The 26,294-nt window shown below is 40.4% G+C and overlaps 1 protein-coding gene across 12 annotated transcripts in view; it reads right to left on the bottom strand.

Annotated features, from left to right (window-relative positions):
- The window catches only part of USP54 (ubiquitin specific peptidase 54), a 90,111-nt gene that overhangs the window by 33,658 nt on the left and 30,159 nt on the right, over window positions 1–26,294 (bottom strand). For 10 of the 12 annotated variants that reach the window (XM_032445585.1, XM_015866501.2, XM_015866496.2 and 7 more), the window contains exons 2-4: window positions 12,965–13,805; window positions 10,489–10,581; window positions 432–566 (exon numbers count right to left, since the gene is read on the bottom strand). In XM_032445585.1, the coding sequence (XP_032301476.1) occupies window positions 432–566; window positions 10,489–10,581; window positions 12,965–13,111 (375 nt within the window). In that variant the 5' untranslated portion in view covers window positions 13,112–13,805. The remainder of the gene's footprint in view (window positions 1–431; window positions 567–10,488; window positions 10,582–12,964; window positions 13,806–26,294) is intronic. The other 2 variants (XM_015866493.2, XM_015866498.2) reach the window with 2 other exon arrangements.

Below are 26,294 nucleotides of genomic sequence, written 5' to 3'. Positions count from 1 at the left end.
CCAATTTTGCTAGCGCTGACAAAGCCTTTGCTCTAATGACCTATTCTAAGTGTTTGCAGACGAGTAAAATCAATTGCCTTCTTTGATTGAGAACATTACATTTGTGAGGTTTTTGCAACAAACCACGTATCAGAATTTTGAAAAGCATGGAAAGAATTTTTTTTAATCACAAAAGCAATTCCTATTGAACAGATACTTGAGACCACAAGCAGAATATGTGTGAAGTTGAAATTTAAGTATGTAATATTGATGTATACACTTCAAAATCATCAGTGATTAAAACAAATGTTGGTTCTCCCACTGGACACTCCAAGCTTTGTGACTTCTGTCTTTTTGAGGACACAAGGTCTATTGCAATTGGGGATGGGGGCTGACTGTGTTGTGGGGGAGTTTACATCTATACCGTCTGATCATCTTTCAGTCATACTCACAAAACATTCAGCAGCATCATCCATAATACCCAGCTGGAACCGCTGCTCATCCTGAAATGTCTTTGCAAGAGCTGTGCGCAGGGCATCTGAAGGCAGCACCTTTTCACTGCTACATTGAAACTGGTTGAAGATACCCTGGTAAGAAAACAAATAAACAAAAAGTTTAACCACTATATGTTCAAACACACAGCCACTAGGTTGCCTGAAAACAAACAAGAAGCTTTTAATTCACATTGATCAAGCGATAAATATATTTGTACTGTAAAGGGACTACAATAAAAAATTCCAGGGGCTTCTCCTTTGAAACTGTTATCTATCTTCCTGCTGCTTTCCTTCCTTTCCTTTCAAAGAACATAAAGGCAAAAACGGCAGGACTGGGAGCCCCCCAGGGCTAGCTTTCCTGCACGATAATCATCCTCCTTAGGCCTTCCTCCAATTTTGATTCCTGAAACAAATACAATGGACACCAAAACTTCTTCACTTTTTACTCCTATTTTCCCAACTTGACTTTTTAACTTCACATCAACAGCATTCTTCTTACACATGCTTTTTTTCTTTCCTCTTTCAGCCAAGGCTTTCCTAACATTTTAGCCCTCAATGTGTCATCTACAATCTTTCAGGAACTTATTTACTTTAAGCCAAAGTAGGTAAGAAACAAATGATGACTGTGTCAGCATAAGGAGAGGAAAATTCATTACATGAACAGCAGCTCCCATCTATGGCCAGCTGTTCACTTGCTTTCAGACACCTGTTATTTTCACACCTGTATATCTCACAGTTCATCTGGGTAATGACTTGCAACAAGTAGATCTATAAAAAGCATTATCATTGAAAGCATGAGTTATATGCATGAAAGTTCAACAGATATTCTCAACTGAATAAGCTCCAACTTTTATTGTATGTGCATAATCTCTAAAACATTTTCTGAACTGTTATTGAATTTTCACTGTGCCCTCCTACAAAAAACAGAATAATATGGTATGTAGGATCCTCAGCAAGTGAAAAATTCTAGCCCTTATTTTCAAACTATTCTTACTCTAATTTTTATGACAAATGAGCATCTTCACCAGAGTTGATCCCATGATTTTATTTGCCTCCAAAACTTTCCACACAACTTTCTTAAAGATCACACAAAAAGCCTGTTCTTACTGCAATTAAAACATCTTCAGTTGTTAACTACTTGGCTTTTCTGCATTCTAGACAAGTACAAGAGAATGTTAGCTTCAAAGTGGTTTATTGGCTTGATTATCTTTCCAACCCATAATAAGAACCTGTACCAGCATTCATTCCTGTGTTACTTCTCCCCGTAATTACTGAAAGTTTCTCTCCAGCATACTTAGAATGAATATATGTTGAAAATAAATAACTTGAATCTTTATCTCCTATAACCGGTCTTCTTTGCTTCTTATCTGGAAATGAACAGGTAAACTGGGACGTCTGCTAAACTCAGCTGCTTCAAGTAAGCTGAAAAAATGCAGAACATTCCAGTCACTGCACAGCCACACAAACAAGTCTCAGTGTCTGCTTCATTCTTGGCTATGGAAATAGTAGAATTTATAATGCTGACAGATTATCTAATGCAGACATAAAACATGCATCTCTCTTCACTTCTATTTTTATCTTGGTAATGTTTCCAGTGTTTATTGATGGATGAGGGCCCACCATGCTGAAGACAGTAGCTCTTCTAATACCACACTTATTAAAATTTCAAATAATAACAAAGAAAGTTGTAAAAAAGAAAAGGCTGTGAGGCAATTAAAGTCTCACATCCCATGAGTTAGAGACAACACCATTCCTCAGCTGCCTTGCACATACACATATAAAAACTGAAAGAATATCCAAGCCTGTCCTTAACAATCCTGATTCCATTTTCTGTCCCACTGACAACAGAGCAAGTTTCTCATTGCATTAGTAGATTTATCTCACTACAGCAGACATCAAAAAACTACATCAATGAAAAACAATTCCACCCTAGTTAAGCTCTTCCTTTTAAGGGATTTAAGAGCACCTTGGAAGTATTCGTGACCGTGCTTCAGAAACATGTTCATTCTGGTTATCACTGGTTTTACTTTATAGATCTGGAAACTGAAGCGCTTGTCTAGTGGCTAAGCAGGCAACTGAGCAACAGGGAACTGATGGACAGGTCATGGTTTGCCCCTAGAAGCTCAGAAATGACTGCACTTTTGGCAGGGGGAGAATCAGCATAAGCTCCTCAGGAGCTGAAAGAAGAAACCAAACAACCAGATTTTAGGAAAAAGCATAATTCACTTTTACCTATAACATCCATAGTAGTTAGCATAGAAAGGTTCAGGAACAAAAAGGTGATCCCTGATGATTATAAGCAGCTCTCTGAGTTTTCCAGAAGACCCTCCATCAATTTTTTATTTATTTATTTATTTTTGGTATCACAAAATAATTGCAGCCTTCATGATTAAAAGCAAAGAACAAAAGCAAAACAAGAAACCCTTTTACAGCCAGTAATTATGAAATCACAGTTACCATAACCTTAAAAATCACCTAGTAGCATTAAAGAATATCAAATAATTTTATTATGTAAAATTAAGCAGCAAAAGACCCCAGTACTAGACAGAATGTTTTTCAATATTTGGAAAGGCATAAAACACAGTGGTACAGTCGTCTTTAAATTATGAAGATTAAAACATCTTAAAAACAATGAATAACTGAGTGTCTTAATCTTAAAGATCAAACATTACAGTGTCATCACTCGGTGCAGTTCAAGGTACTTTGAACCACACTACTTGTGTCCTGTAGGAAGCCCCAAAAATCGCCTGAAATTGAGTCAGATGCACTTTGAACCCAGAGTTGTTGCTGGCTGTTTTTTTTTTGTTTTTTTTTTTAAGATTATTTTGCAGTTTTTCTTTTCTTTCAGGAGTGCAGAGCGAGATGGGGGAGTTGTTTCCCCTTCTCCTTGTTTTTCAAGACACATTCTTTGCTCACCTTTCCTTCAGAGCAGGTCTTTCTTGTCTCTCAGACTTGGACAGGTGCGGCACTTGTTTCATTGTTTTGAGTTATTTAAGTTGGATCTCACTCCTTAATTTCAGATCTTGCCCTTGAGTTACACTGTTATCACTTACATATGATTCCCATGCAGGTCTAAAAGCCAGCTGGGCACAGACCAGGAAAGCACTGCTGGTCCTGCTCCAGGAGTTTTCAGGACATCTTTTCTCCAAGTGCTTAATGGGAGCTTCATACATGAAACATTCAAACTCTGCTCTCCTTCAAAAGCCTCTTCACCTGACAGTGAAAACCTCATTAGTGTATTCACAGTGCTGATGTTGTCCCACAATGACCACATTCCAATACAGTTGAGAGTATCCTTAAAAACCACAATATGAAAAGACACTACTAAAAGCCTCCTGAACAAGAAAAGTCTTAACTATTTTACCACTTTTCAGTACCTCAAATCAAAGTAGCAGAACTGAAAAATGTATTATTGCACATAGATATAAGTATATCTAGGTTTAACATAAAACAGAAGTAATTCCTAATATTGAATCAACAACAGGACTTGGAATTCTGTACTAATGATTTGTTATTGGAATGTTGGAAAGAGCCAATACAGAAGAATATAAACACGGGATTTTTCAGACAAGATGCACGTTTTAGTAACGCTGCATTCCTGAGCTCTATCTAAAAAAACAAAAGAGACCCACCTCTTTCTCTCTACAGATCTTCAAAGGTCTGGAAATGGTAACACAGACAGCTGAATTAAAAAGCATAAGCAGGATATAACAGAAATAAATTGCTGAAGCCAATCAAGTTGCATCTGCTCCATGCCCAAGTACCGTGTCAGGATCAGCTATATTCTTCACATAGCTGGTCTCAGGCCAACTTGCTCAGAGGCATCCAAAACTGGAAATTCCTTAACCACTCCAGGCAATCTGTTCCAGGGTCTCATTTGGTTTATTACCATTCAATTGGCTTTTTCTTAGTTTCTAACTGGAAGCTTCTTGTTATTTCTACTACAGGTCTGAGCTTTTGACATCTGTCAGAACAAGGGGTTCTTGTGTCAGTGCTCTCCCAGAATAATCTCCTCCAGTTTGGCAAGTGTGGGAATAAGTACAAACTTTCTGAAGCTTCAACAGCGACCAACTTACAGTTTGAGACAAAGAAACCTTATTAAGAAATTACTCAAGTTAAAACCTGGCTTTCTTCTTCAGATTTCCAAAATTCACATGCATTATCATAAAAATGACTCACGCTTCATTTGGTTAGAGTATAAGACAGTCGCTATTCTTTGAGGTAGTTCTGTGATTGATGTCTTAGGACTTCTTATTTTCAAGACTGTGAAGCTGAAATAACTGAATTCTCCTACCCTTCTCTAAAAGATCTGCTCCAAATGATCTCTAATGGTGCCTTCAATTCACTGTTTCCTTAGGAAAGAAGTATTCAATTTCCTTGAGATACACTGACATCTCCAATGTGTATCTGTCCAGATTGATGGAACAAGCTTAGACCTGGCAATAACTATTGAATCAGACCAGTGACTGTGCGCTATAAATTTGAGTTCTGTTCTTGGCAGCATTCTGAGAATCAATTACTCTCCTCCAGCACTGTGCAGAAGTTCCTTCTCAATGGAGACAGCACTGCAGATCCAGCACCAGGAGATTTCTTTCACAGAAAGATGTTTTAACATGTTTCAATTTGTTAACTCCAAAATGCTTTAGTATTCTCTGTGTTTGAAGTTTGCCTTTTAGCAAAAACTCTCCTGATGCAGCCTCCTGCTCAGTACACCAACATATAAAAAAAAAATCAAGAAAAATTCTGGCCGCTAAATTCCGGTTTCTGCCATCCATTCTCCTCAATTTCCATCTACCATATTTCCATTAGCTCACATTTCTCTCTCACATTTCCTCATGTTCTATTTGGCTTCACTAATGCAAGTAGTGCTGGCCAGATGTGATCTCTTCAGATCACATTCTAAAACTCCACATCTGGTAACAAACAACCTAGACTTCCAGTTAGTCCTTTATTTTACAGCCTGATCTATATTTCTATTCATGCTGTACCTTAAACACTAATATGTCACCTTCCAAAATGGATTATCAAGTCATAAACTGGCTACTAACAGAATCAAGTTAAAAGGCAATCATTTATTGGAAGCTTCAACTACCAGCTTATTAGCAGCAAGAACAGTTTCCTGAGTTAACTACTTTTGTCTGGGAGTTAACAAGACAGATTTATATATATTTAATACATTGTACTCTGACTCTTTCACTTAACGTCTTAACCATGTTACAAACGTTCCATAAGAAGTCCCTACATTTTTAACAGGTACCTAATCAGAACCATGAATTACGGCCATTCCATTTCTTTAAGCATCCTAACACTCAATTGTTCCCAGTTTTCACCTTAGAAAACAACAGTCTACACAGAAAATTCACATTCTTCCTGCTTTTGTTGCACATGACAAAATCACAGAAAAGTACAACCCTGTTGGAATTTATCAATCAATAGAGTATTCTTCTTTGCAAACTACAGAAAACACCCTGTCCGATATCCTGGCACTATAGAGCTTCCAGTACAATCCCTGGAAGAAGAACAAACTCTCTGTGGCACGCTCAGCACAGTGAACGGATTTCCCCCTTCCTGCCCCCTTCCAGCTGTGATAAACACACACCAAAGCAAAGTCATACTCTACAAAAAGGGAAAACATAACAGAATAAAGTAGACTTGAACATTAACGATAAATCAAAAGGCTGTTACAATGTTAGAGTGGGCAAACGGCATCATGACAAAGATACCTACTGCACCAAAAAAATCACAAACTCTAAACATTTTAAAATGCTATAAAATCTTAAGGAACGGTGTTTGGAATTCCAGTACAGAGACTGCAGCTCCCCCTTGTCTTTTTACAGCTCTTGATGCAATGTTCCTTCAAAATGGACGAAGAACTTATGTCTGTAATTAATCCACAAACATAGCCAGGTAGCTCAGCAAGTTTTAAAACTAAGAACTTATGAAACGGATATCTGCAGCGTGGCACAAAACTAAGATGCAATTTGATATCCGATATGACACATCACTGTCCTGTGATTGTTCTTTCCATAAATAAAGTTTAGAATTATAAATAATATTTATGGAGATAGCTGAGCATTTACAGTAAATGCTGTGCATGACATCAGAATCCCTAGAAACAGTTGCAGCAAGCCAAGCATGTGTGAAAAAATAACTACTTCGGTGTTTTTCAAAGGCTAAATTTAGCCTAGTGGAGATTATCTTCCTCTAGAGTCATCAGGAAGAGAATGCTCCCCTTAAAGCAACTGTTCAAATTTGGGAAAGAGCGTGAACCCTCTCTGCCCAACACAGCAAGTACCCTGCCAAGTCAAGCTGGAGAGAAGGGGTGGGATAGACACTCTCTTCCCCAGGTACTGCCCCTTTCCCAGGCTAGGCTGGAAGCAGAACATGCTGGCATGCTTTGGAGAAAAGCAAACACATCCTGCCCCATCCTCACTCAGTCTGGGCAGAATCTCGGGCAGGTCCACCTGGCAGCATGCAAAGCTAATTACCTCTCCCCAGACCCTAACAGGAGACTTTCGCATGGTATACAGCTCCAAATTCTTGACTTCCCACTGGATCCAGCCATATCTTCTCCCTCATCTTAGCAAAGCCTAAGGCAAGATTCAAGAGAAAGAGGATGTCAAAGACCTACAAGCTAAGCTGGCAACACCCTGGCAGGACAACAGTTACAGGCTTCCAGTGCAGACAAGAAAACCAGAGCAGAGGAAAAGGATAAGCAACGATGGGAAGGGACGATCTGGCTGCACTGGGACACAATTCACACCTGGTGATGCCTGCAGTGATAAATGCATATTAAGCACATTATCACATTTGTCATGTACAAGTTTTCACATACCATGTGCCAGACAGCCCCAACTCCTTCAGAAAAAAAAAGAGCAGTTTGAGAAACACTGATCCAGAGGGCAGCAGAGAACAAGCATATATTTTAAAATAGCTTTGATTTTCCCCTCCCTCGTACTGCCTTGCTTAAGGAGCTCATGAAGATGAATGCAGTCATCTCCATAGTATGAGATTATCCCTCATACATACCCTGTTCGTGTAGGAGCCCTGCTTCTCCAGTTGCATGCAAGATAACCTTCTGATTTGTTTCTGATGTCTGTGAGGGGCTTTTTGGTTTGAGGGTGGGAGGAGGTGTACATCCCCAATTTGACTTAGAGTTTTATATATCTGTATAATATTTGAATTGGTAGCACCATGAAAATCAGGGAAATCTTTGAAGTACTTATGTATGAACTTCAACATTTTAAACCATTTAATAAAGGTGGAAACTTGTTGTGATGTCGTTCAAAGAATAACAAAACTGTGAGATATTGTTAAGTTAATGAACTTAAAGAAAGTGGGACTAAAGCAGTTCTGATTTTTAACAAGCAGATTTCTACTTTCTTTTTCTCTTGAACAGCTTTACAATAAATGTATGTAAGCTGTCTGAAGGCTGTAGAACAGACTTGTGTAAAACATTGATATTTCCTATGCAGAACAGTCTGTGGCTAGAGACAATATTAACACTTTGGTTTGGGTTAAAGCCAGCTGGAATTTGTTTATTTACTTTGTCAAGTACTAGTTACTGCACAGAGGCAGAAATAGTTTTCCATACAATTCTTTACTTCCCGATGCATTTCTTGAGTATTTTTCATTGTATATTGAATTTTCTGAGCTACGGTAATTCTGCACATAGTCAGATTCAAGAACTATACAGTGAGTGCGCAAAAGATCTTCCAGGATCTGGCACAATGCTGGAAACTTAAGGTTGAAACACCTTATGGCTGAACATGGCATTGTTAAGAAGAATGGAAAGGAAGCAAACAAAAAAAATCCTGGAAGATACCTGAGAGCAAGAAGAGAGAACAGCACGTTTTTGTAAGGCTGCATAATTTAGAAATAACTATATGGCTGCAGGCACACAATTAGTGAATTCAACCACTCTAGCACTTAGAAGCTTACAATGGCATGCTGCACACTTCAGCAAGACATCAAAAGCAAGAATCATATCAACAAAACTAAACACTACTTGACCCAATGTCTGCTTTTAATACATATATTCCAGAGATTCTGCCACCCTGCAGTCTTACTGTAGCACTTTCCTCTTCTAACGCTGGTTCTGGTATTCCAGATGCATCTTAGTCCACAGTTCACACAATTACAGGGGTTGAAAGGGTCCTCTGGAGATCAAGACCAACTCCTCTGCTAAAGCAGGCTCCATAGTGCAGGTTACACAGGAAAGTGTCCAGGTGGGTTCTGAATATCTCCAGAGCAGGAGACCCTACAGCCTCTCTGTGCAGCTTGTTCCAGAGCTCTGTTCACCCTTCTGTAACAGCTACATAAAAATATATCTTCTCCTCTTTCATGGAGTTTTATTTTTTTTCCCCACTTTCTCAGTACTCTCATTCCAAACAAGACATCAGCCGCTGTCTTTATATTAAAACAAACCAGATCTGCCGCAGAGTCCACTGTACTTTCAGCCAAATGGAGGAACCTGAACTCCTTGTAACTCTGCAATATCTTGCTGCTTTGTTAAACATAAGAACAACAAAAACTTTTATTCATTATTATTTCCCAAATCCTGTTCTTTCTGCCCTTACTTACCAAAGAACGCTAGCAATCACTTGGCAGTACTGGAGGGAATCAGCTTTGAATCATTTATAGCACTGAATTTCATGAACTCAAACCCAATCAACACTAAGTTTTGTCATTTCTCTATAGGGAAACTCAGTATTTCATCTTTTCTTTGCTTGCACAGCTGTATTTCTGACTTTGGATGTGCTATCCTTCTCTTAACATACTAAAATATCCTCTTCTGAAAACACTGCTGTAAATATCCCTCTCACCATTTCAGCAGGTGTTGATACAGATTCTTCTTCAAAAGGAAATAAAACTTATCTTTCATGCTTTAAAAGTTTCCTCTTCACTGTTCTTTTGCAATGGAAAAGCCATCCAGAACATCCTAAAAACTCCCTAGAAAGCTGATTTTGAGGATATCTTGACCAGAGTACCTCTAAAAATGATTCACCAGAAGCAAGACTGCTAATACACCATAAATACTGCCTGTGAACTTCATATGATCTGAGCTCAAACCATGCACTCCCAATTTTGCCATCTGACATGCTGTCTCTCCTTTTCATCACTGTGAACGGAATTCATAGTACAAAAAAATCTCCCACAAAAAATTGAAATATTCACTAAGATTTAACAACGCATTTAAGATCAAAGAAAATGACGTAGTCATTTCTGAAAGAAAAATCACTGCTCAGGAACATTAAAGCTAGGGTTTTCATTATGTTTTGCTTGTGACAATTTCTCCCACCAGGCTACTGAGGCAGCAACAGGTTTGCAGAAGAATTCAAAAAGGAGGACACAAATACACACACAAAAAATCCAAAACAGAAGCAATAGGAAATAATGGGTAAATACAAACTGAGATGTAGGATTGTACAGTTTACTCAAGTATGTAACAGTACTTTGAACAACAACTAGCATTTAGACCTTACTGTCTAGGCAGCATCATGGATAGATATTTTACCTGCATCTAAAAACAGAATTGATATTTTCTAAATCAGAGACCAAAAAGAATTGAGCCATTTAATGCAGACATCAATATTTACAGTAGAAAATACCTTTTAGCCTTATATAATCAACAGTTTGGAACAGAAAAGCTTTTCATGCTGACATTTAAAGAAGCTCTGAAGGAAGGGTGAATTCTGAAAAACATACTGTCTGTCTGCGGTAAAATATTTATAAGCCAAGTGACAGTTTAGGAAAATAAAAAAAGATAACAGTACTTTACTGTCTGAAGTGATATTTCAAACATGGAGGCTTGCAATGATCTGCAGTCCACTGATGACAGAGTCTTAACTGCGACTTACCGACAGCATTTTCCACACCAGCACTATGACAGCTGCATGCTGCACCTAATCAGATTTACCTTTGCTCTCACCAATTTCCAGATGCAAGTTTAATTAGACATAAAAATACTGGAGATGTATCTTTTACCTTAAAAGAATTATTTTCCAACTTTTACCTTGAGAGCACAGAAGATGCAAGAATCTCCCATACATTTGTGCGTTGAGATTTGTCGGAAGCTGCGGCGAAAAATGTCAAGGTGCCAAAGAACCTGAAACACAAAGAGGAGCACAGCTGATATTATTAATACAGAGAATAAAATACTGCATAAAGCTTTGAATGGAGTTGCACACACTAAACAACTCTAATAGTACATTAATGCTAATGAACATCGTTTTCAATAGTGCGTCTTCTAGCTAACTGCAAGCCGACATCTTCATTTCTCTTTCTCAAGAACTGTATCACTTATATGCATAAAACTACAGCAGGATGCTACTCTCAAATCCTTTTCACCTGCTTTGGACCAAAACCACATTACTTTGTGCAGCAGTACCATGCTGCAAAGCTGTGCAGGGCCGTAACAACCTTGAGATGCCCAGGTCAGCTCCTTGCATCCCATTTCAGCCTCAACACTGAGTAGGAAGGGCGAAAGTCAGAAATGGAACACCAGCAGCGTGTGCATTAACATGTTCCTGAACGTCAAAACAATGAACTGCCAAAATGTCCCATGCCCAAATCCTGTCATTAGGAAGTGCTTTCACACACTGACTGGCAGATTTCTAACCCTAACCAGTGTGGACAGTTATTCTTTTCTTTCAGGACAGGTTACTGAGGTGATGATCACAGCAACAGCACAAGGCAAAGTTGGCTGGAACAGCACCAAGCTTTGGGTTATGTTTTACTACCAAACCTGGGCAACCACATATATTCTCATCTGCTCAACAGTGCCAGCACTGACCCGAGGTGTTTCACAGGCAGCTCCTCATGCTTGTTGCTGGTTGTTTCCATGAGCAGTAAGCGGCCTTTTCTGCAAGCTCTACCCCCAGTCAGGAGGCAGTGAGAGCAGCCCTGACCTGAATTGCACTGTGCCAGGCTCCAGGCAGAACGCAATGGCTCAGGGCTGGCATGTGACTGACTGAACACTTTGTTAGCACCAACACAGGGACCAAACATCTCACCAATTAATTTGTCCTGAGCAACTAACTAGGAAAACAATTCTGAAAAAAAAATTATAAAATAATAATAATAAAAATTGTACTGTTTTCAAGAAATGTAAATTATCTGTAACTATCTGTTAACAAGATCACAGCACCTAAATACTACCTAGAACTGAACTACAAAAATAACACTTTCAGGGCATATTTGATCTGTAAAGTTTGCCAGACCCTCAGAATTGTTAGGGTTATGTTTTCACTCAAACTCTCCCTGTACTTAAGAGCCTGGGAGGCAACGTAAGTCTTTGAAGCATCTGATTACATACAACATTCCTGAACAGCTACTGCAGGCTTCACAAAAAGAAAAAATGCATTTAGGAACTAGTTCAGTTTGTCAGTGTAATTGCTTTTGGAGCTTATCTTGAATGTTTATAGAAATACCTAAAAGTAAAGAAAAACAAACAGTCAAGAGTCTCTTACACTAACACTGATTAAAAAAATAAGACAAAAGAGATGTATAATACTATAAAATTATTAAGATCCTGTTTTTTAAATAATAATGGTAGTAAATAATAAGCTTTGGCTACAAGTACTTCTGGTATTCTCACACAGAAGAAACCAATTTCTGAAGCGCACTGAAGGCCAGGTCACATACTTCTACATCCCTATTCAACACACAGCTGGCACTGGGCTTTACTTCGACCTGACCTGGGCTCGATAACTTGGGATCAGGAGGCAGCCAGTGACTGCACTGTGCAGCTCAACAGCAGCAGTTAACACATCACCAAAAACTGCAATTTTCTTGACTTGGTTACCTTCAAACCTAGTCCTGTACTTCCTGGCAAGCTGAGACTATGGAGAGTCACTGAAGTTTTCTTTTGTATTACTTGCATCACCAGGATATCTCAAAGCCTTAAGCTACCTGAAAAGCTAATTGTGCCTACAAAAAACAACCCAAAAGCTGCAGTGACACAGCCTGTGCTACCCAGACAAGTTACACAATGGGAATGAGACTGAGGGCTGAAACTCAAACAGGTGCCCCAAATATGTAAACAGTGAGAATGCAAGTATAGCAGCCACCCCACTGCATTCTGACACAGGAGAACTGTTTCTTCTAGATCAAAGGTAAGTACTCCAGCATCTACGCTGCAAATTGGCAGTAAAAAAGAAAATTGGACTGCATAAAAAGGAGTTTGTACAGATGTTATCTACCCTTGACCTGGATTGGATCATCAAAAATAATTAATTTACTTTAAGGAGTAGACATAATTTAGATTAGAAGATTTAATGCAACATACTACTACACATTCTTGTCTTTGGTTGACAGCTCACCAGTTCATACACAGACAGAAAGGATCCAAGTGTCAAAGCACCAAGAAAAACTGAAACTTACAAATTCCGATGCCAGACCTGACTGCATTTGTTGCACATCACAGCCAAAGAAAGTATCGCAACCGACACAAAGAGGTGGCAGAAACAGTTTACATTCTGTGTTCTCACCTGCAGAGCGCTGTTCAGGAAGCAGCTGTTCTGCCCCGGTTCGTTGCTCAGACCTTTACTGGGTGCTATCGAAGTTGTATTTCGTGGAGTAAACATCCCCTGGACGTTCCCTCGACCCACAGAAAAGTAACTTCTTTTCCAAGACATCTTCCAGTTTGAGCTGTAGAACAGGTTTTGGCTGCCAGAGTATTTTACTTGATTGGATCTTTCCTTTATTTCACCAAAATTCAAAACTGGAATAACATCCAACCTTTTGCACGTTACAGTTTAAATGGAATTGCTCCTTTCTTCAGGATAGCAGTTGTTTGCTTCTTTTAAACCCAGCCCAGGATACTATTCATTCCATGCTTATGTATGCAAAAGCCTCCTTTACAAGCAGCCACAAAGTTTGCAAAAGGGAAGGAATCCATGATCTTACAAGCTCATCTGTTACACTGTTGCTCCTTTTTCTAAGTGGGCAGTGGCTTCAGGGAACAAAGGGCAGATTAGGGAAGTCGAAACCAGAGGAAAAAAACCCACCGGCTACCTTCCCCCTGCTACCCACCCAGGAAAACAGCTTCACTAATTCTTTTATAATCCTCCTATTGAAGATGGGAACAATCCAATTAGCGAGAGAGCAGAGAAACCAAAACCAAAATGAAACCTTTGCAGCTCCGTTTCAGTTACTTCTGTGTTGGGTGATGAAAGTGGCATTATCCTCACAGGAAAAAAAGCAGCAACTCCAGAACTTCAGAGCAGCAAGAAGTCTCCGATACAGTTCCTCTAGTTCTGCATGCAGTCTTTAGAAGTTTCTCCTCCTGGTCCTCCTTTTGCAATTGGAATGCCCAGCCGTGCCAGAAAGCTTGAGAGAGAAAAATAATCAAAGGCTTGCGTCATTTAATTACTCTCTTGGCTTTGTGGTGTTCTGCCAAGAGCAGCGTTGCCTCACCTCCCACAATACACAGAATCTTCTGAGACAATGAAAAGAAAAAACACAAAACACAAGAAGCCTTCCGCACCCAAACCCAAAAACTAAAACAAGGAGAACAGAATTCTAAGAAAAGAATGTTAGAGCAAGGAGGGCAAGTATGGTGGGAGAGCTAAGAGGAAAGTTAGATTTAAAGAGAGAACAGAAAAACAAACATTTACATGAATTCCACGCCAGTTTTCACATGTGTCCTTTGCAATGCTTAAGTGTCAAAAGTTTCTAATGATCTCCTAGCAGCTCATAAAGTAGTGGGATGACATTATGAACATTAATAAACTGTCGATGCTAGAGTTAGGATTTTGCACTGATCCTCATGTCAGGAGATGAGGAGGACACAAAGCTCCTCACCAGCTCACAAGACATTCTCCACATTTTCTTAACCAGAGACATTGTTTATCTATATAATTGACGTTAATAGAAGATGCCTCTTCCAAGAAGCAGCGGTGCTTCTGAAGAACTGAAATGAATCAGTAAAATGCTCTCATCTACTTCTCATCCTTCAGGAAATGTAACAAGAATTTAAAGAAAAAACAAAATAGCAGCAGCAGCATTTGTTATAAGGAATCCCTAGAAATGGGAACTACAAAAACTTAGGATAAAATATTTTTATTTCTTGCAAGACCATTCCACCTCATTACTGAGGATTGTTTAGTATTTTCCTGGTGCCTCACCAACAAGATTTAGGATTATCCCACTTTTGGAAAAGTGGGTATAACTATTAAGTCCAGGATGGATAAGAGAAGTCTATTCCACATGTTCTGAAGTAGTGATCACACTATAGTGCCACTACAAAACAGGTACAGGCAGAATTGAAGCATCTGCAAAATAACTCAGTAACTCCTTATGAAGATGAAGTGGGTATCTGTGGAGGTACATTTCTCACCTTCCCCACAGTTACAATTTTTTCATCTCCTATCAAAGCACAAAGAATTCCCTCAACATCCACAAATGTGTTAAACAGTCCAATCCATTCCCTTCCAGTAACCTTTTTGTTTGTGCTTTCATTAAGCTTATTTTGCAAATATTAATGAAGGCTCTGTGTTGCTGTAAGGCAGGCAAGCATCTATACAGAGATGAAGATGAACATTCTTCATGGTTGCCAGTATGCCATGCAAAACACTCAGATGTGCTTGCAAGCCTGCAGACACAGACCATTATCACGCCAGTCGCACAACATTCCTGAGCACTGAACGTATACAGGACTCATTTGAAAGCATTTTCAGCCTCAATCCCCTTTTCTTTGCTCAATCCGGTAAATGAATCACAAGCCAAACAAACTGTGTGAGGTAAGTAAGTTTCAGGCAGTAATGCAAGGATCTCTGTAAAGCACTGCTCTTGCAGTAGGTGCGGTAGCAGGAGATCAGAGCAGGACGCCGTGAGGAACGAGCTGAGGCAGCAGACCCTGCACTAAGTCACAAAAAGTCTTTTCACAGCACGAATGGGAAATACAACCCAAAACACGTGCCAGATGGACAGGTGTGAGCAGCAGAGAGTAAACAGTGGATTTCAAACCCAAGACAAGTTTCTGCTCTCAAAATGGGCTACAAAACTCTGAGCCAAGATATCTCAGTTATTACAAGTTGAACACTTTTTTTCCTATGGATTTTCATAGTCTTGGAACCAGAAAGAGATGAGAAGCTTTGTATTTCATCTGTCATCACCAGGAGAGTGCCGTAATGGTGGGGCTCTCACAGTGACCACACAAGCTTTTTGCATCTGTGCAGACAGGAATTCCTTTGCCAGGTTCCCAGGAATAAAGTCAGCCTGCTCCTTTAGCAAATCACAAAAAGGATAATAAAAAACAAGCAGGAAAAAATATAAGGAGAAAAAGCAACTATTCAAATAACTCTGCTTTCACTGCTGGTGCAGCTACTGCCAGAAAGAAGCTAACTCCTATTTCAAAGGCACAGCAGAGACTTTAAGATTGTTATGCTATTAAGAATCCATGGATACCAAATGTCTGTTTTAATAAGACACAGAAAATTCCTATTACTGAACTGGTGATAGAGCTTCCCAGTCTTCTGTAGCATTTTAATGCTAGGTCACAACAACTGCAGCTCCATACAGTTCCTGTACTGCAAAAATAAACAAATGAAAAATCACATTAAAAACCTGTAGCTCCTGTATGTCCAAGTGTCAGCTTGGCATGAGCTCAAGAAACACAGGCTGAAGTAAAAGAGAATGGCATTATCAGACCCAAGAACACTGTTCTTCCAAAACAGATACGATTCTCACTGCTGAGTTCAATTACTACAGAAATATGAGACAAGGAGTGCCAGTTGCGAAAGCATAACTGATGCTCTTGGTTCATTACTCCTAACATTATCTTAGAGACACAATGAACTAAGGCAGATAGCCCAGAAAACTTAATGAACTTAAGTTTCATCTATTGTCTGAAGAACACTATTCACAGGAACAAGGTACAAAATCAATCTAGCCAGTCTGATTAAATAATGCTAACTAGATCCCTAAAAACACTGCCATGTCATAATAAAAATATTATAATATGGAACAAATTAAGAACATATAACTTGAAAATGGAAATTAAAGGTGCCAGACCTTCCCTCCAATTCAGGTAGCTCTCCAGCTGTTGTGACCATCTTCCTTAGGGAGAGAGGGCTCCCAGCCCAGGTCCAAAGACTTGGGGAGAGCACCTTCCAGCAGGGCCACCTGCCCCGATCCCATGGCTGTTGTCAGCCCAAGGGAGAGTTCCCACAGCCAGAAGCTTGATAATGCTTTCTCCATGGAACTGAAATTATGTAAGTATTGGTTGATTTCTGCAGTTAAATGTGATTTAATCAATGCAGACCTCATCAATATTAAGACCATCATTTACAGTTCAGACCCCCCAAAATATCCAACTTTGCATCTTGGATTAAGCTCAACCTTGGAGACGATAAAACAGAGGGACACAAAAGGTTTTAATTACCTAATAGCCATAAGGCTGGTTGAAGCAAAGAGTGAACAGCACAGCAATCTTAAAGGTAAACATCCCTGACAGACATCAGCTGCCTCAGCACCAAGCCAGAGATGCCATCCTCTAGAGCATATCTCATCTCTGAGATTCACAGCTCGCTGGAGATACTGGGCAGATTTTTCCTTGCACACCAAGATAACAGACTCATCACTAGAAGGTATATTAATTTCCATTCATTTCTATCCACAAGAACTTTAACAGTGCACATAGGACAAGAAAATTCTTTCCTTTACACAGGCATTCTCCTCAGTCCTGATTGCTGTGCTAGGACACAGATGAAAAAGTCTGTGATGCGTTTGCTGCTGAAGCTTACACCCACTTTTCAGTCTCCTGCTTAAAGGAAGAACTTAATAACAAGGCTTTCTGCTACTTCTGCCTACTGGGTGGAGCAGGGAACTGACAGCACGGCAGATTCCTGTGACATTCTCACACTGGTCTTGCTTATCTTTCGTTCTGCTATTGCACAATTCCTATCTGCAAATCACAAAGCCCAGAGCATCCGCTAGCTCCCTGGAACCACATTAGAAAAAAAAACACCCAGAGTACGTGGGAAGTTCAGAGAAATGGTCTGTAGGCAAGACACCAAAGAGGACAAAGCTTCTGGGGAGCACCATTGCTCGAAGCCAAAAGGTTGGCATTCCTCAGCTAGCAAACAGCTAACTGCTTCTCTTTCAGAGAGAAAACACTTCAAAATGAAGTAAGAGTATATGGCTGTACTGACTTCTCAGACCAGTAGATACAAGGGAAAAAGAAAAACAAACGCACTCAATGTTCCTGTCAGCAGCTCAGGCCAACAAGGGGAGTGGAGACGTTCTGCCCAAACACCTAAAAGTGAGATTGCAGGCTGCTGAGGTGAAACAGTTTTATGCTGCATGAAGGTAGTTTATTCCCTACTGTGAGCAGCAATGCTTGCAAGTATTCCATCAAATTATAATGGTCTCTGTTTTAAAACAATCAAATGAAATGCCATGAACACTAATCTAATCTGAACCATTTGATTTTAAGCTTGACAGTCAGCCAAATCTTTCCAAAGAGCATCTCTCTTTGTATTAAAATAATAATAATTAAAAAAAAAATGGCAGAAAGCCACAGGCTTTGAACTGAGAATGGTTCAGTGACAGCAGAGGGCCAGAAACCCTGTCCTGTCATAGCCTGAAGGCAGCCCTCCTCCTCTGCTTGTCCCCACCTGCCTGCAGGTGCTTCTGCAGAGCCATAGTAGCTCAGCTGTTACCTCCACTGCCCTGACCCAAAGCAGAATATCAGGCTGATGGAATCTGTCTTCTGTTCAAACCTACAGACAGACAGACTTCTGTTCTTAATAGAGAAAAAAATGTAATCTATCCCACACAGCTGCGGAGAGGGAAAAATAGGGCAGCCAGGTTGAGGCTTTCCTGAAGAAGTTAAGTGGATCCAAAGTACCTGGTTGGATCTCAAAAACTGGATAAGCTGTTAAAAAACAGCCCATAGAGATCTCTATCACGGCAACCATTATAAAAGGTGGGTTACAATACAAATAAACGCACAGCTGTGAGTATCTAAAAACTTGCACTACAGTCTTTCCTGGTCAAACGCACCTCAACCTGCAAGATGATCTGCAAGTTACAGGAGGAAAGCAACTCTCCTATTAGGGACTCCAGATTCTAAGAGAACTGTGTGGAATAATCAAACAATACAAGGCTTCTGTTGGGAGACAAACAATGAGATATGAGGTCATAACCAGAGACGCAAAGGCCATGCTATTTGCTTTGTATGGGCTCATTGCCAAAACACACTTCCCTCCCCAGATAAAACCTTTACTCACATTGAAAACACCGTATTAATAACCAGTGATCTCATGCATCATGATACTCCCAGCACGCGCGTTGCCTGGGGAGTCTGTGGTACCAGGGGCAGCCAGTGCCCAGAGTAGTGCCAGCCCATTTGGAAACACCTCGTCCTAACTGCCATGCAGCCCAAAGAAGCCATTACCTCAACAGCTTCCCTCCAACACCGAGGTGGGAAGGAAGAGACGCATAGTTTAGAAAAGTCAACCAGAAAGAAGTAAATTCAAAGAGTTTTGAAGTAAGACACTGGATTAATTAACACTTCTTAAGATCTTCTCTCCGCAGTTGCCCAGTTCTGTAAGACTGTATGGTAACAAAACCACACACCTTAACACAGTAGTGCAGAAGAGGATTTCTGAACAGACCTCCTGAAGTCTTCTATGCAAAATGCAAGCCTACTCTCCAAACACCATCTGTATTAGGCTTGGTGCTGGACATTTCCAAAGGGGAAGGAGAGGGGAAAACCATCTCTTCATCTCACTCCATATGGAATACAGAGTTAGGATGAGTGCAGTTCAAATGTTAGGAGAGAGCTCAAAAAGCAGTAAAACATCACCATTCAATCCTGTTACCATAGAAAATCAGGACCAACAGGAATATAACAGTTGTTAACCATATGGTGAAACGGAAGGGTTGGTTTTATCCTCGCAGATGCTGAGGCATCCTCCATCATTAGCTGCTTCCTTCCCCAGACTTCACACCTACCTTGGCTTTCCAGGAAACTTCAGGATAAATCCAGCACTCGATCCAATCTCCAAATATAAGCATTTTCCTTGCAAAAATCCAGATTCTACAGCCATCAGCCAGAGCAACAAGATTTTAAGGCTCTTTTTCCTGTGGCACCTTTATTCACAAGGAAATAATCTAATTCCTATTCCAGTAACACCACTGACCCAAGAAAACAATTATTTTCTACTTTGGCATGCAAATTCTAGCCTAACAATTCCTAAAGAGTGCCCAGAAGCTTTCAATAGCATTCAGTAGCATTCAGCATCACAATGCTTTATGACTGGCAACTTTAAACCTTAAATCCCTGCTGACATTCTTTCCCTGACCTTGCAGGCTTTTCCTGCTTAACAGCATCCCCAAAAAAAACGTGGAAAATTCAACCTCTTCTATAGCAACTACTGTGCACTGACTGTGAATTCTCCTGTCAATCTTCACACTCGCCATCCTTAAAGCAAAGGCAGTAGCTACCAATCGCGATTCACATGCTGTTCACATTACAGCACAATTCCCTGCACTTCACTGACCCATGTCATTATACTTCAATTTCTTAACATCTGCAACAATGCAATGTCCAAATACACAAACATCCACACAGAACAAAAAAGACAGATAGGCAAGACATTTATTTTGCAGAAAAAGAAGGAAAAAAGAAAAAAAATCCAGCCACACAACCATCCTAACACTTGGATGTCAAAGGAAAGGTAACACATAATATGTAAAGATGACAACATGATGAGAGCAGCAACAGGCTTTGACCAGACAGATGGACAGCCTTTCAACAGAAAAAGGCATTTCTCGTGATGAACCCACAGAGCACTTGTCCTTCTCTCCATAGAGCAGACCTGATAGCACCCAAAGGCACTAGGAAAAAGTAGGAAGTAATTTCCTAAACCTCAGGATAGTTTGGGGTATCACAATAACACCCACAGTTCATTCTCAACCAATTAATTCACCAATTTGTTTTATCTATCCCACTATCACCACTTAAACCAGGATGGCTTCTCACATTCTCTTTCTTGCTAAACTGGTACCTTACCAATGTGCTGAACCAAAGCAGCGTAGAGGAACTCATGAAGACAACACATGAGCAGAGTGAAGAAAGAAAGAATGATCAGCAGTTCAAGCTTTCTAAACCTAAATGTCTGTACCTTTTTTCTTGGCATGCTTAAATTGCTGAGGAGCGCTCCTGTACTGCACAGCATTATATGGACTGGTATTTCTACTTAAAAATATCAAACAATGCACCCAGCATCCACAATATGCTGCTTTTCCCTCCTTTTTTAAGCAGTCATCTGTGCTGTACAGCTATAAATAACACTTCAGCAGAATCACGAGTATGCACACGCTCACATAAGCGCTTCACAATCTTAACTTGGTTTTAAGATCATTATTTGTTAGTTTCTAGAAGTAAGCAGAACTAACAAGAATAGAGAAACTCATTTTTGCTTGATTTTGCTTTGTATACAGCTGCATTTTCTGCAAAATCCACTGAGGCTTTTAGAACTTGGGTAGGAAGAACACCTGAACATAACACAAAAAACAGCTCACTGAATCCAAACATCCTGGCTCTCTCAACAGTGGCCAACAGCATACGGGAAGAGTTAAAGAGGTTGGGAGAAAACATACCCTTATATCCCCCTATACCTTACAACAGCCTGGAACAGCCATGGAGGGGGAGTAGAAATCAAAGGCTGATTCATTGTTTTCTATAAAACTAGAAGACGTGATTCATTGTTTGTTATAAAACTAGCAGGAGAAAACATCTGATTGATGGATTTAATGGAAATTACAGAGGAAAAGACACTTTTTGCAAGCTGGTGACGTGTCCCCTCCCTTTCTTAAACAGGAGGCAGAGACAAAATCAAGCCCTAAAACTTTACATTAAGAACTTGTACAGCAGGCTCTGGTCTCCCTCTGGCAAACACAGCATTTACAATACACTGTCAAAGCCTCTGCCCAAGGTTTGGCATCCCAAGATCACACCCAGCACTGCGCCCCTCTGCAGCTGCAGCCCCAGCCATCACACAGCCCTATAAAGTAAATAGCCACCTTTCACAGATCTGTGTGTTACAAAGAACTGAACAATAACACATGAATGCACAACAGCCCTGAGCTCACAGCTAAATATCAAATGCAGCCAATGTCACGCCACAATTCCTGCAAATACAGAAAAGGAACTCACACATAAATGTATAACAGGACATGCAACTACCTCCGGTGCCAGAAATTCTGCTTTCACTGAGAAACTCCTTACAAATAGACAATTTATTTTGCCCAAGTTTTGACACTGGCAATTTAAATAACAAGATAACAAGTAAAGTGGTCAATAAAAATCTAAGCATTCTTACAGTACTACTTTCCATCTATAAACATAACACATTTGAAGCATAACCATCCTCCTAACTTAAACGGTTTCAAGGTCAAAGAGAATAGTTTAGATTAGATTTAGGGAAACAGTATTCAGCAGTGAGGGTGGTGATGCACTGGAACAGGCTGCCCAGGGATGTGATTGATGGTCTGTCCCTGGGGACTTTCAAAGTGAGCCTGAATCAGGCTTTGGGCTGGTCTTGACCTGGTCCTGATCTTCAAAGGTCCCTTCCAATTCTAATGCTTCTATGATTCTAATGGAGGACAAACTGGACCATACCACCCGTAGTTGTAAACAAATACCTCTGCAAGAGGTGCTATAATAACTACATTGGAAGACAAAAACTCCTGACATTGGCTGCTTTTTACAACTGCTTGAAAAGTCAGAAAAAAAACAAACCCTAAACTGCTTTCAAATCCAGTTCAACTTACTTCACTGTGTAAAACTTGCAGTAAGAGGTTAAAAACAAGCAAAAGGGATTTCCTTTAACTTTCATATACAACGTATTAGTAAGACATGCATTTCAGGAGCTAAAACATTACATAAAAGGCATAGTACACACAGACGGAGGTTTTACGTGAGCAAAGCAGATTGTATCCCACAAGGAAGTTTTCAGAAATGCAATTCCTTTATGTTAGAACAGAAATCAAGGTGAAGTTGTTAGATTTCAATACAAACTTGGACAAAACTGATGTCCTTCAATGCAAAATTGGAATTTAGATTTCTAAGAGAATTTTTTAAAGCCTATTTGCATTCACCTTACCAGAAGCTACTATTAGGTAACTGCTTCCATGCTAATTTTATTAACTTACACAACCCTCTCCTTACAGACTTCAACAGCTTAAAATCTTGGGATTTGCTGAAGGGAAAAAAACAAAAGCAGTTCATTCTATAAAGTGCAAAAGCTGTTGTACAAAGTAATTGTATCAAATACAGGTTCATGAAGATGTTACTGTCTTCATTTGGAAAGGTTACTCCATCCTCACCAGAGAAATACTGTGAAATCACCAAATGTAAAGAGGATTGTATTGTGTCCTGCTGTGGCCTGAAGAGATCCACAAAGCATGAAAGAGATTCTTGTTAAGTACAAGCAGGCTCTGTCCTAATGGGTCACAGAAGCAGAAGCTGTGCAAACGCACTACAACACAAGCTGAACAGACTGGTTGGGTGTTGGGGAATATAAAAGAAGAATGATGCCAACAGCTTTGATTTATTTTTGCTCTGCCTGGTGATGAAACAACACTACTCAGCGGCACCAGAAGCTTCCTTCAAAATAAACAAAGTGCTCAAGAGGAGGGACGTACACATCACCAAAGCCATCTCTGCACATTATCTGCACATTGCTCGCCAGCAGGAGAGAGTGTGAAGATGCAGTTCAAAAAAGTTCCTTCCTTGTGACTGAAAGAAGCATGTGAAGTATCACATTAAAACAGAATTCTGTGGGTGTCCTAAGAAGTTAAAATATTTTTCACCGACTGGTACAAATAGACAGAAAAACATCATTAAGTATGGGTGTTTTTTTTTCCTATTGTTGTTGTTTTGATACAATGAAAAAGAGCAAATATGAAGAAAGATCCACATCCTTCTGTATCAGAAAGTAAGGCCTCGCCCAACTGCACCACCAGTTAAAATCTTAAAACAAGATTTTAAGCCACTGACTTTTACACTGAAAGAGGAGCTAGAGGGAACAGAAGCCTTGCTGAGCTTCTTACTTGAAAAGTCCTTACATCTGTCATATCCCAAGACTGACTGTACACCAACAGGTGAAATCACTTGTGAAACTACAGATAACATGTATCCAGCTGAAAACCTCGTAACATTCCAGTGCCCACTATCCATGCTGCCATGTTACGGACACAGGATTACACTGCTTCTAGCTTAGTACATCTCAGAACATGTGAAATTTAGAATAACATACCATTCTAGGGCTAAGCACTGAGTTCATCTTTTCTTCCCCTTCTAGAGTTAAGCACCCAGCCTAAACTGGTGTCTTGTGCTCCTCCAGAGCACCCCCGGGAATGAAGCTGGGGGCTGAAACAGAGACACTATGGGGAAAGGGCTCGGGCAAGGCACGACAGTAGCTTGAAGGGCTCTTCTGCTCCAACACACACAGAAAGGGATGGGGATCTTGCTGGTCTCGGAATGACATTGTTTACGTAAGTGTTTACTTTCTTGCTTCTAACTATGCCCAGGATCCCCTAAGCCCTGTAAGAGCATGGCTGTGCCATCCAGCACCCTCAGAGACATAGATACAGCCCTGTCCCACCTCAGGAAGATGCCACGGAGATGGCTCCGGGATCTGCAGATACTACAGGCCAGAGAGAGGCTCGAGCTGGCCTCAGACATGACAATTTCTGACACTTATGAGGCCCCTCAATGATTGACAGACTGGGAAGCAGAATCACAGCAGGCAACAGGAAAACTGCACACAAGCATAGCTCTGTTCTGCCTTCCCTAGCACTCAGGAATTTTCACTTTTAAAAACTACTAGATTTATATCCTAGCTCTTGTTTAAACTAAAATTCATCTTTGGTGATGTTAAAACCTTTTAGAGGGCCCTCCACAGGAAAAGACCCGGGCACCTCAAACCTATGGAGGACCCCATTTACTGCTACAGCGACCCATAGCAGTCTGTAGGACCTGCCTCTTCCCACAGCCCCTGGGCACACAGCCCAGAGCCAGGCCCTCTGCCTTACAGCCCAACCCCGTGCTGCTCTCACCTCCTCCTGCTAAGCCCTGTCAAACCAAAAGCAGCTGATGTGCTCCCTACATTCCTACACAGAACAATGCACCTTGTTTTCCCCAGAAACCTCCAGACAATAGGTTGGCAACACGGAAAGCTGCTGAAGGGACACAATTCTTGCACGTGCCAGAACAGGGCGTGAGGAAGATTAGCAGCTTGGTACAAAAACAAGCGCAGATCCAGAACTTCAGCAAGACGGCAAAAAAGCAAAACCAGATTCTGTCCTGTCTAAAAGACCTCTCCCTTGGAATAAGCAGCTTTCACAGGGCTGCTATCTTGACACGTGGAAAAGCAACACAGCAGCTATCCTTACTGAGAAGGCGTTAATACACCACTATATTTTCAACCACTGCATTATGCCACAAGAAATACTTTGTTAGGAAATCCCAGATATTGTATTCTCCTTCAATACTAGAAGAATGCGTTCAGACGCACTGCTAATTAATATTATTCATCTTATTATCCGTTGCTTAACCAACATTACAACATATCTCTCTTCCCTACACACACCTGTAAGGGAAACAGGAAAAAATAAGAAGAATCTTTCCAGATTAAGAGCCTGTGCATCCTTCCTCCGATTAATAAATCATACACACATGTGCACGCACACACAACCAAGGGGCTGACCTGGAAAAAATCGTACACTTCTGGTCAATCAGGATGAAGTCACCGCATTTGAAGTACAACTATTCTGAGCTTGACCCAAAAATATGTGATGTTGGGCACGTTTTCTCAGCTGGCTTAGAGGAAATTCTTCAGGAATCAAAATACAATAAGCCTCTTTTGGAGGCTTAAACTTGAAATTTGAAGAAAAATGTGGAATTCCACATGCATTAACAGATCAGTCGAAACATTCTTACTATCCAAAACATGAAAATCTGAAAAAGATGAAACTGGAAAATGTGTGAAATGGCAGAGCTGCGGCACACAGCTCTATGGAAGGAGTAATCTCAGAGCTTACATCTGTGACAACTCCCATCGGTAACAGCAACTGATTAACATCACTTGGCTCTTGGTTGAGCTGAAAACCATGCCATACTTCAACATGTTCCCACACACGCATTCATTTCAGCTCCCTTTATTTTGCTCCCTGATTACTCAAATTTTACTATTTTTCTTGCCTAAAAGTAGTTTGCTTCTATTTATTCAGAAGCATAATATGAGTATAATGTACTCTGACTCTATGAAATATTCCACCCCCTTGCAGTGCCCCTCTTCCTGTATTCACTTCTAAGGGCCTTTAGGTCCAGCACAACCCTGACATGCCCATTTCTAAGCACAGTAGTAAATCCTGCCCCCGTGTTTGATGACAGCCTGCGCCAGACATTATGTTTTAAAGCAAAGGCTTCTGTTATCTCTCCCTAGGAGAAGATGGAAACGTACCAAAAACATCTACAAAATCATTCTGTTATCCTCCAAATCGTTCCTTTCCTGCCAAGCAGAGAAAAGCTCAGCAGTCAGGCAGCAGGTGTGCCAAAACCATTGTTCATCCTGACAGCCACCACAGTATGTTTCCTTTTCTCCTCTAGCTGTTTATCATGTTTCTCTGGCCTTACACGGGGGACTCACTAAACAGTGTTTAGCTCTCTTTGTTTTGTGAGACACAAAACATTGTAACAGTGACCTGAGCCTGTAGGTATTAAGTGTGTTACAAATGAACAACTTTAAGAAATGCATAAAACCACATCCACAGTGCTTTGCAATTAAAGCATGAGGTTCTTGA

This window comes from Coturnix japonica, chromosome 6 (assembly GCF_001577835.2).
Source record: "Coturnix japonica isolate 7356 chromosome 6, Coturnix japonica 2.1, whole genome shotgun sequence".
In the NCBI taxonomy this organism is placed as follows: Eukaryota; Metazoa; Chordata; class Aves; order Galliformes; family Phasianidae; genus Coturnix; species Coturnix japonica.
Note: the sequence above shows the minus strand (reverse complement) of the source record. Positions and strands in the feature narration are given on the sequence as shown.